The 11,758-nt window shown below is 40.3% G+C and overlaps 1 protein-coding gene across 9 annotated transcripts in view; it reads left to right on the top strand.

The window, feature by feature from the left end:
* The window catches only part of LOC137123360 (sodium/calcium exchanger 1-like), a 25,638-nt gene extending 13,880 nt beyond the window's left edge, over positions 1 to 11,758 (top strand). For 4 of the 9 annotated variants that reach the window (XM_067496961.1, XM_067496968.1, XM_067496966.1 and 1 more), the window contains exons 3-11: positions 2,722 to 2,828; positions 6,491 to 6,511; positions 6,701 to 6,718; positions 6,818 to 6,832; positions 7,691 to 7,759; positions 8,109 to 8,239; positions 9,217 to 9,316; positions 9,503 to 9,781; positions 10,034 to 11,758. In XM_067496961.1, coding sequence (XP_067353062.1) covers positions 2,722 to 2,828; positions 6,491 to 6,511; positions 6,701 to 6,718; positions 6,818 to 6,832; positions 7,691 to 7,759; positions 8,109 to 8,239; positions 9,217 to 9,316; positions 9,503 to 9,781; positions 10,034 to 10,410 — 1,117 coding nt within the window. In that variant the 3' untranslated portion in view covers positions 10,411 to 11,758. Of the gene's footprint in view, positions 1 to 2,721; positions 2,829 to 5,108; positions 5,213 to 6,490; positions 6,512 to 6,700; positions 6,719 to 6,817; positions 6,833 to 7,690; positions 7,760 to 8,108; positions 8,240 to 9,216; positions 9,317 to 9,502; positions 9,782 to 10,033 lie in introns of all 9 variants that reach the window. The other 5 variants (XM_067496963.1, XM_067496962.1, XM_067496964.1 and 2 more) reach the window with 5 other exon arrangements.

The following is an 11,758-nucleotide window of genomic DNA, read 5'->3' as shown; positions in this document are numbered from 1 at the left end:
GTGATTATTTGCATGATCTTTCTATCTTTGTCTTTCACTTGCACATGATGTCTGGAGTGTGTGAGACAACGTTTAGTATTTAGCTCAAAGGACCACGGTGTGTGAAAGTACAGCCACACAGAGCTGCCAGGATGTCTGGGGACTGTTAGCCTTGATTTTTATATTCTCTGAAATCCCTGAAACAAGTCTTCCCTGACCAGGCATGTTTCCAGGAGGTCTTTAAAGGAAGAATTCATCCATTTCCTACAGTTTATGTAGCTCACTTACCTGTTAGAACATCTCCATCTGCTGATTAGATTTGGATCTCTGCATTTTTTAACTGTTTGTTGTTACGTTTTATCAAATCCATGCTTAATAACTGCAGTCCGTTTCACTCTGGTGTTAGTCGTCCCTCTCTTGCATTCATATGCTTCCAAATGCTGCAGCTCGTCTCTTGACAAATACAAGAAAATTCGAACGTACAGACTTTGTTCTGGCTTCTCTTCACTGGCTTCTAGTCTATTTTCTAATTGGTTTCTAATTTAGGTTGTTGATTTTTGTTATTAAGGCTTTGAATGGACTGGTACCATCCTGCACTAATGAACTACTCCACTGGCACAAACCAGCAGATCCTTCATGTCATGAAGTCAGTTTATATTAGAGGCCCAGGTACAAACTGGGGGGATTGTGGTTTTGTTGTGTCAGCCCCTAAATTCTGGGTTTGGCAGCTTTTAATTAATGCTTAATACTTTTAAATTATAGTTTCACGTCTTTTCTTTGTTATATTTAGTTTGGTTTTAACCCATCTAATGATCCTACTTTACTCCTATTTATTGGGAAATGTACTTTTGTGTAGTACTTTAGTCAACAGGATGTTTTTCTAAGTGCTTTATAAATAAATGTGATTTGATTAAGTCCAGAGAGACTAGATTAGTGGAGCACTCCTTTGATTTGTTTTTAGTCTGCATGTCTTTATAGTTTCCAGTATATCTGACAGTGAAGTGGCTGTTGGATGTCTCTGCTGTGTGGATTTCAGAAGTCTCTGTCGTGCTGTTAGTCCAGACTGGTGCAGCTCCTGGTGTGTTGGGCAGATAAACATCATGCAGTTCTCTTCCTTATTAGGGCAGCCAGTGTTCGGCAGCAGCGGGATCCTGCTCATTGTCGCAGCATCAACCCATAAAACAGAGAGATGACTGCAGCCTGTTCTGTCCGAGCCAACGACAGGGGAGGTCGCTGCTGGCTCACGGCCACATCTCCAACCTCAGCACTTTCTTTATCTCAACTTGTGTCTGTTCCCCCTGCGCACAAAACTAATCGTACTCTTGTAAAAATGCAGAGATAAAACCAGACGTGGTGTCGGCCTGTACCTACTGCTCATCACAGATTTTATATCAGATCAAAGTCCTCTGTGCACCAGCGTCTCTGCAGCTGTTGGTTTTCTGGCTCTTTTCCTTGTTCAGTGTTTGCAGCAGCAGAAGAACAGTCCATGAGCTGTTGAGCAGCAAACAGACACAAAACAGCTGGTAAACATAGTGACGCATTATTTGGATTATTAATAACTTGTTTATTTTGTAGAACTCAGATACGAGCAGGTTTTCTGCATTTAAACCGAAAACATGTTTCTTCTGTGAATCACAGCTGAAACCCCCAAACCATTAATCTGCTGATATTAAATAAACATGTAAATGGAAGAAGGCAAAGTTCTGTTTCCACGCTGGGGGCACACACACATATGCACACACAGTGAGCCCTGCTGCAGCCTGCAGCTCAGTGATGACTCCTACACTTCAGAGCAGATATGGACATTAGGGGCTATGATTGCATCGGCTGTAGTGTCTGAGATCTAGTCCATGTCCATAAGTGGTCCTGGATCTGTTTCATATCTGAATCATGGCTCTACGACGGCTGTCAGAGCGCTCAGATCAGAATCACGTGGTATTTTAATGTCCCACTTCTCTGCGTTTCTTTTATATGTGCAGTCAGTGAAGTGACAATGTGTTATTCTACAGTAAAATACTGATTTATGTAAAAATCATTCAGCTCTTAAAGATAAAATATCATCATACTTTATTCATCGCAACTGTGAATTCACAAGGTCAGTGTGGATTGAATGACAACATATGGTTACTGGGTGACAATTGTACATACAAGTGAGACATCCATGAAGGTCTTTGGTTGTTTGAAGGAGTTTTGGAGGTGACAGTAACTGTTTGGGCAAGACGCAGACTGCACCAACACAAAAATGGCTTCAGTACTGACCTGTGTTCATTAGCAACTGAAATACATTGAGGCTTGTGAACGCAGCTGATCTGATTAGTGTTTTGTGTCTCAGGTCTGGTCAGAACGTCTCAAGGCGCTTGTCTTGTTGCTTGTGGAAAGACACCTGTCTCCACGTGTATATCACAAAACCGAGTGATGTCTGAGACTGGTGGAGTTTTTGCTGCTCCGTGTGGTCCTGCAGTATACTGCACATCTTTACACTCAAACGAAAAGCTAATGTGCTTTGAACATAGAATAGTAACACAATGAACAAGAATAAATCATCTCACATGTGTCAAACATGTGTCTCTTTGCTGTCTCTTAATCACAGACAGTTCATTTTTGAAGTCTAACAATGAGTTTTTCACATGCAGTTTGTCTTTGATATCACGTCCTTCTGATCACCTTGTTTTCTTTCCTCCATCACACCTCATGGGCTCACTCCTCCTTCTGCGAACTCTCTTTTCTCTGTTTCTGTTTCAGTAAAACTATTCAGATCAATATAATCGATGACGAGGAATATGAGAAAAACAAGAACTTCTTCCTAGAGATCGGGGAGCCTCAGCTTCTAGAGATGAGTGAAAAGAAAGGTGGGAGTATCCCATCGCTGTGCTGTAACCATGACTCCATCACTAACGACCTTTGACCTCTGTGAATCTAAACTCACCCCAAGACCTCATTAATTCAAATGGTTGATTTGTCCTCTGATAGTTAAAGGCAAAAATATCCCCAGAAGATTCAGAAACGAAACAGACAATCACTGAACTGAGTTTTTACAGTGAATACTGAAATATCTTAATAAGATTAAGTGCAGTGCTGCACTTGACTCTTATGTTTTTGTTGATTATTCTATTAATTATTTTTTTTAATTAATCAGTGAATCTATATATTATTTTCCCATTAAGCTCTTTTTTCAATTAATATAACAAATAATTTACTAAAAATAAATAAACTAAAAATACATTTTTAATTTAATTATTTATATTTCAATATTTTCTTCAATCATCTTCTCTTCAGACAAACAAATATAACAAAGTTGGCTCTGCAGGACTTTATTCCCCAAACAATAACTAGTCCAGTCTTTACTGCTGATCTGTGTTTTATAGACCAGCTCCATTCAATTAAAGGAATGTGATTCAATTTACATTTAGCAATTCAACAGCAAAATAAGTAAATAACATATAAATATATAAATAACAACTGTCAGAGCTCCCAGATTACCATGTTGTTTGTCTCATTTTACGGACATTTTATTTAAACGCATGTACGCACGATTTATCCTGATGCATCTTCTCACCCACAGGTTGGACAGACCAATCCTCTTTCTAAATTTGTTGTTGAGAAAAACTGGTAAAAGTAAAATGATCCTACATTCTTTGAGCATCACACATTAAAAGTTGAGTGACACATAAAGCCAGAAACAAGCAATGTAAAAAAAACACATGAACCCAGGTTGAAGTCAAACTTTCAAGTGACAGAAAGTAAAGCAGTCCAGCTACTAATGAGCCTCCAGCTCCGTGCAGGATGGCTTTGATCTGCAAATCCAGGGCATTATTTAAACCCTCTGATTGACATTCTGTATTCAAAATTTGTTGATGAAGGTGACGAATAAGGAGCAAACAAATGGCGACTCTCTGGTGTAAATTTATGGTGCATTTTAAGGCCGGTACCAGGACGAGCACTGATGTTGTCCGGTCGATTTTGACTTTACTTGAGCTGTCTATTCCATCTCTGCTGTAGACACTTGGCTGAGCTCCGTCCGTGCTCAGACTCAGAGAGAAGAAGCTGCTCCACAAGTTTATTTTCTTTTTCCCTAATCACAGTGGGGTCTTGAAGAATTAATGTACAATGATGTCAAGGAACAAAGTTTTATTTCTTTGAGCTCTAGTTAACCTTTAACAACTAAATCCGTGCACTGTGAGCTAATTTTCTTTATTGTCCCAAAATTGTCCCGGATCCTGAATCTTTGTTTCCCAGGTGCAATTTTTACTCTCCCTGGGACAACAGGACAGTGCTAATTTGGAGCGCTGCTTATGAGGCATTGAAACGACGTTTGTACATCGACACGTCACCCCACCCCTAATTTCTGAGCACATCATCATCTGAAATCTCTTTCCAGAAAACCTCCATAGCTCCACTTAGAATCCAGAGAATAGAGGCTGCAGAACTTCATTCAGATTTTTTATGTTTGTAGTTTTTCTTCAGTATCACAGTAAAACTATGAGGGCTGCACTGCAAACAGGAGCTGATCGCAGAGAATTCAGCTCTAAATGTGACCACAGGGATAAAACCTGCATTAATTCAGAAATCAAGGGAACAATAAACTTCCTCCTCAGATCCCCCAGAGCATTATCAGAATTGTAGATAACTTAAACTCAGAGCAAGATTGTCAACAATATTATGACTTAAAAACCGGTGAATGAAGTCTGAACTTTTTCATGTCTTACTACGGCAGAGAAAGGTTTTTGGAACTGCAACATGGAAATAATTATCATGGAATCAGGTTTCACTTTCCCCACCAAAACCTTTGGTGGGAAAACTTTGCATTTCTTCCACAAATACCTCAGAAATGAAAACCAAAATATGTGCAATTAGAAAATGTAATAGTAAAAGTTTTTCTTTTGCTAATTCAGGTGTAATAACCCTTTAATTCGTATTTATATTGCTTAATCTAAATCGTAGCTGAGGTGAGACTCTGGTATTCATTTCATTATGACTTTAACCTAAGATGGACAGATCAGGTGAGGTCATCCTCTCATTACTATAGGTACCTTAACCCGTATGAGTGTATTTCAATGTGTGTGAACTAAAGCATGACCCCTGAGCTCTGACCCCTCCCCCCCTTGTTTTTGTCTGCACTCTTTCTGCAGGAAGACCATAGCAGTTAGAATAATTGACCATGAGGAGTACGATAAGCAGGCCAGCTTCTACATAGAGCTGCAAGAGCCAAGTTGGAACAGGAGGAGATGGACAGGTGTCTCATGACCTTTAACCTCTGCCTCATCTACCTCACTGGGCTCTGCTGGTTTTTATGTTTCGTTTACTTTCTTGCTGCTGTTTCTACGTTGCCTCCTCTTTTAAAGCTCCATCAGCTGAACGTTTTATTGGTTATTGGTGCAGGATTGGTGCACTGATTTTAGGATCAATGGTGACTGGTTAAGACTGGATTAGACTGGTTAAGATTGACAGTGTAAGTAAGAAGAGAGGTTAGTTAAGATGCTTTACACCAGACACCAGATTAAGGACGGTCCTGGACATGCTGAGACAAGTGTGGACTGATCGGGTGAGATACCAGTACCACTTGGTTGGCAAGTTGAACAGATTAGCCCTGGTTAGGACAGGATAGGACAGTTTTGGTCAAGCTGGGAGCGGTTTGGATGGAATGGAGCAGGATACAACTGGGCAGGCCAACAGGTACCAGTTAGGGACCAGTTGCAAAAGCCTGTGGAAATTTTCAGTTATCCAGTTTATACTATTTGGTTACTTGCTCAAGGTTCCTGAAAAGGTTCCTGAAAACCTTAGAACTTGAGGTTTCTACAGTTCCGTATCACTGGTCTGGTGTTCCAGCTTTACCTCTGTGGAGTTGTTCATACCTTCAAATTCTGAGTTTCATGAAATCAGTCATCAGTACCTATGATCTGTAGAGGCCTTCCAGAGGTAAAAGTCTTCAAGATCTCGAACAAATCCACCAAGTGGCATTTTTGGGACAGGTATCTGAGGCCTGTCTCAGTCAGCACAAGTTATTAGCATGAAAGGAGTGGTTCAGACATGTTGGCATGGTAAGGACAGATGCACTTTAGGAATGTGTAGAACTGGTTTAACTAGTTCTGGCTTGTTTTGGACAAGTTGAGACTGGTTGAAACAGGTTACAGGAGGTAAAAGCAGAGTTAGAAATTAGGCTTGGGACAGTTTGGAACATGGTATGGATGATTAGTGCAGGACTGGACATATTTGAGGAAATGTGGTTAGGACTAGTTAGGACAGGTGCACTGTCCTGTTTAACCCTGTCCTATTAAACCTGTGTCTGTCTGTGTTTGTCTCGCAGAGTTTTGGTTTGAGTTTGCATGAAACACTAAACATCATCCTAAGAAATATCATACTTTAGATTAAGCAGAAGATGGTGACGATTAGTTTAAATCAAAACATGCAGGTTATTAGAAGTTAATTTTTCAGCTGCTGAGAGCTTCTGTTTCTTTATCTGCTTTTATTTTATTTTACTCTCATTTCTTTCTCGTCTGTTTCTGCTCTTCAGCTGTGTTGCTTCAGGAAGCCGGTAAGCCGGTTAAATCTTCTCATTTTCTGTCCTGCTGGGTGTTTGTCATCATGTCTCACGCATTTAATATGTCTTGTCTCAGCCGTGAAGCATAAGTATGATCGTGCATTATGACATCTTTCTGTAATATGTAACTGACAATCCGCACAATGAATCTAACATCTTGTTTTATATTTTCCTGCCTTTTAGGTGGATTTGTCAAAACAGGTAGGTGAAACTCCAACACAGTGTCTTCCTATTTAATGATGTGATATACAAACGTTCAGTGTTGAGTTAATTCATGCTTTTTCTGCGACTTCCTAATAGACAAACAGCTGTATGGTAAGACGCCTCGCAGTCGTGTAAATGTTTGCTTTAAAGTGTCCTGACATTTAAAGCAACCACACATACGATAACGGAGATGCAGCACTTGAATGTCACTGTAAATCTTTCCAGCTGGTTTTTATTTAGCACAGTGTGGGAAAAGATAGAAGATCTCTCTTCAGTGGAAACCACCTGCACCAAAATTGTACCTGTAAAGTTATTTATCAAGTAAAAAATGTATAATTTCTAATTAAATATGAAGTAAAATTTTAGTGATATACCATAACTCACTGTTTAACAGTCAAACAAGAATAACTTAGTGGTTAACAGGCTGTGACTAATTTCACTCTGCTACTGCATGTACAAAATTCACTTTCACTCTTTTTAGTATGTATGTAACTGTAGCATTTCAACTATTACCATTACTGTAGTATTTTAGTATTGTATTGTATTACTTATACTCACAGCCTGTAATAAGTTGAATTAGTGACTGCTTGCATTAACAGGACACACCCACCACTGCTGATTTCATCGACTCTGTACTGTGATTATCCGCTTTTCTTCACTAACTGACCTTTGATCTTCTCCACTGCTGAGGCTGATAGGAAATCATCTTTTGTGCAGTCGTGTCTCACTGAGCATGCGTTGTCTGACAACATGAGACTTATTTTATAGTTTCAGACATTATTGTTGACCTGACCAACAGGACGTTTCTCCACAGCTTCACCTTCACCTTTACAGAAATTGTCTTCACTGAGTGGATTATTAGTGTTGTCAGGCTGAGGACAGTTTCAGGACTTTCTCTGCATCTAGTGCAGTTTTTGTTTACGGTAACAGAAGTCGTCTGGTTTCAGCAAAATCTCTTCACCTGTTTAGGTGGAGACATCTACAGGAAGGTCCAGGGACGAGACCACCCTGCCCCCTCCACTGTCATCAACATCAAAGGTGACACCCAAGTGTCCATCAACCATTGGTCTGTCCACCATGAGTCTACCTAGTTGATCAGTTCAGTTGTCTATGTTAGCAGGTCTAACCACCCATTAGACTCTTTCATCCTTCCATCTACTCTTCCAGCTGGTCATCCATTTGCCTTTCAGTTCTTAAGTTTTTGTCCATGCATCCAGACTTTCTCAAGTTATTCCATTACTGAGTTTGTTCCACCATCATTCGGCTCATCTGTCTGTTCAACAATCAGTCAATAATTTTTCTACCCGACCATCCATCCATTTGTCTATCCGTATGTTAGCTTAACCAGGCAGGAGTTGTACCATTAAACACTCTCTCTCTGTGTCAGAGGATGATGGTGATGAGGAGGCTTTGACCAAGAAAGAGGAGGAAGAGAGGCGGATTGCAGAGATGGGCAGACCGATGCTGGGTGAACACGTCAAACTGGAGGTCATCATCGAGGAGTCGTATGAGTTCAAGGTGGAATGAGTTTCTGTTTGTCACCAGGATAATAATATCAAAAACAGTCAAATCTGAAGAAGTCAGAAATTATATTTTACCATTATGCAAGTAATAATCAACATCCTCAGATAGAAGGTATCAAAGAACGAATCAGTCCTGTAGAGGAATTTTAGAAATGCTTTTTGTCTTGGTTTGGTCTGCTTCCCCTTTCAAAATGTCTACATTTGGGCTGATTTTAAGTTATCAATGCAAAAGTTCAACATTAGAGAAAATGCTGCTTCTTTGTTTAGACTAACACCATCTCAGCTAATGGTTAGCTTAGCATTTAGATTTGAAAATAAATGGCAAAAAGAAAACCACTTGTTAGCACTATGCAAAGCTCATGGTAAGATTCTGTTTTATGAAGCTGTCTAAAACTAGTGTAACAACAACTATCTTTCATTTTACACCGATTATGTGCTGCATTTCTGGGCTCTTAGCAGTGGCCCTACATGACATCACCTAAAGTGGCCAAATATTCTTTGATACACCTCTTTACAGATCCTGGTTGTTATGCTGAGCTAAGTTGCAGGATGAACAATGTTTTATTAATCTGTCCTTTGAAGTATCTGCATGCAATAAACAAGGCAGCTGTGCTTCAGGAGGTAGACTGATCATCCACACAGTGAGATTCTTGGTTCCTCCAATCCACATGTTAAACTTTCCATTGGAAATTCACTAAACCTGAGTTACTCAGTGTGTGTGTGCTCCTCAATTTGGGTCAAAAACATCTTGACAATAACTAAATGCACATGTAAAAGCAAAGTAGAGATTTCGCAAACCTTTTTCCCACTTGCAACTCTGATCCTGGCAGTTCCCTAAAAACTGCTTATGAGAAAAAGGAATACTTTTTCTCTAAAGGTTGTCTAATTGCTTGTCAGCTCTTCAGGTGTCTGATTTTAAAAAGAGCAAACACTGATTGATTGAGTGGTTTTCTGTTCCCCGATATCTTTCAGAGCACTGTGGATAAACTCATCAAGAAGACCAACCTGGCCCTGCTGGTTGGGACAAACAGCTGGAGAGAGCAGTTTGTGGAAGCCATCACAGTCAACTCTGGTACAATCATGAGCCGTCCTGAAACAAGCTCAAGTCTTTTTTACTTTGAAAGAGTTTCTGAATTCTGAACTTTTGAGGGTAGTGTAAGAAGTGGCAAAGGGTCCGAAATGGTCCGAAGGGTTCAGAGATAAACCTATTGAAGCCTCAATACTAAATCAATTACTCCTTCCTCACTCTCCTCTTCAGGTAATGATGATGATGATGATGATGAATGTGGTGAGGAAAAGCTGCCCTCCTGCTTTGACTACGTCATGCATTTCCTCACTGTCTTCTGGAAGCTTCTATTTGCCTTTGTTCCCCCCACTGACTACTGGAATGGCTGGGCCTGCTTCGTCATCTGCATCTGCGTCATTGGCCTCTTAACAGCAGTGATTGGTGACCTTGCATCACACTTTGGTTGCACCATTGGCCTCAAAGACTCCGTCACTGCTGTGGTGTTTGTGGCTCTGGGCACTTCTGTTCCAGGTCTGAAACAAACCTGGATAAAAATACATTAATTGCCTAGATTATTGCTTTAGCCACAGTTATAGTCAGATTCTGAATAGTTGCCTAAATCCATCACAGCCAACTTATGTTATAATCTGTAGGAACTCCTATGAAATTAGTGGTTAGCTTCAGGTGGATCAGTTCATCTGTTCTGTTTTAACACTAAATAATACAGCAGGTAAACTGAAACAGTTAACATTTTGAAGAATCTTCACCTTTTCTCTCCATCAGACACATTTGCAAGTAAAGTGGCAGCCATCCAGGACCAATACGCTGACGCCTCCATTGGCAACGTGACAGGGAGTAATGCTGTCAACGTCTTCCTGGGTATTGGGGTGGCCTGGTCCATCGCTGCCATCTACCACTACTCTAAAGGTCAGGAGTTTAGGGTCGACCCCGGCACACTAGCCTTCTCCGTCACACTCTTCACCATCTTTGCCTTCATCTGTATCGCCGTCCTCATTTACCGTCGCCGACCTGAGATTGGCGGGGAGCTCGGTGGACCCCGAATCCCTAAGATCCTGACCACCAGTTTGTTCTTCAGCTTGTGGTTATTGTACATTGTCTTCTCTTCACTGGAAGCCTACTGTCATGTAAAGGGATTCTAAGAGTTTTTCTGAATTCTGATGGGTTTCAAGAGGTTCAACAGGTTCATGATGAACAGTTCTTATACGTTCCTGTATAAGTGGACAGGTCCCTATAGAGATGTAACAGATTCCTGTTGATGGATTCCAAAAAGGTTCTAAAGAACATGACTTTGTGGCAGGTTTCTGAAGTTTTGAAAGAACTAATAGTTGCAGTAGGATTATTTGCTGACTTCACAGGCTGATAAATATGTATTTGGATAGTTTTTATGGGATTTAATGGTGTTACACAGGCCTAAAAGATTATACGGGTTTTATATATAATAGGCAATAGGTTCTTGTCAATTGTCTAAGGCTTTCGATGAGTTTGAGAAGGTTCGGCTAGTTTCCTGAATGTTCTGACTGGTTCCTTTTATTTGTTATTTGTAAGAGTTTGGAGACTTCTCTAGTGGTTGTAACAGCTGCCTGACAATGTAAGGATTTCTGCACACTCTGACAGGTTCCTGTGCATCTTTTTGGTTGATCATTCTGATGGACATGTAATTTTCTGTTTTTCTGGTTGAACATTTTGATGAGCATCTAATACCTGTACAGATTCACTATATCTGTGATGGATCTCTATGGTCCCAAAGATTCCAGAAGGACACGTTTTTGACAGTCTTGGTGGATTTGAGATTCTTGTTTTTGACATACTCTGGTGTCCATATTGGACTGTTTTCTGACTGCTCAGTGCTGGTGACCTCCAGGACTATTTTCATTACCACATACCTCCTTCTTATTTAAAAACACATATCTGTATCATAAACCCTTCTCCTTGTATAACCTAAACTGTTTTATTTTGTTGTGCATGAACCACAACCACTCCGATGAAGGCAGCTGATGCTGTAGTTTTCTGAGAAGCTGCAGGACTTTTGATGGTAAAGCTTTGATGGTACTGTTGCACCTACATGAATCTCTGTACTAAGTTTGAGATATAATTATTATTTAAAACTAAAGAGCGTTGGATAATCCTGGGTTTAGTGTTAACAATGTCAAAGGCCTTTGCTGTACAGGGACCATGAACTCTTGAGACTCTACACTCTGTCAAGCTGAACCTGAGCTGCTGTATCAGTAAAGTCAAATATTTCATTATGTGTACGTTTGTGTGAGTGTGTGTGTGTGTGTGTGTCTGTGTGTGTGTGCATACATAACCTCAAAGAACACTGAGAAGCAGAGAGCAATCACTTCTGTAATGTGACTGGTTACATGAGAACTGCCAAATGGAAGCTGTAATGAAAGGAACACAGGAGCAGTTCCTTTTCATTGGATTTCAGAATGTGATGGAATGTGATGGCTTTCCTTCACACATTAAAGTACAATGAGTGATGTGTCA

The sequence above is a fragment of the Channa argus genome, chromosome 3 (assembly GCF_033026475.1).
Source record: "Channa argus isolate prfri chromosome 3, Channa argus male v1.0, whole genome shotgun sequence".
Classification (NCBI taxonomy): Eukaryota; Metazoa; Chordata; class Actinopteri; order Anabantiformes; family Channidae; genus Channa; species Channa argus.
The sequence above is the reverse complement of the archived record's forward strand: the minus strand, read 5'-3'. Positions and strand labels throughout refer to the sequence as shown.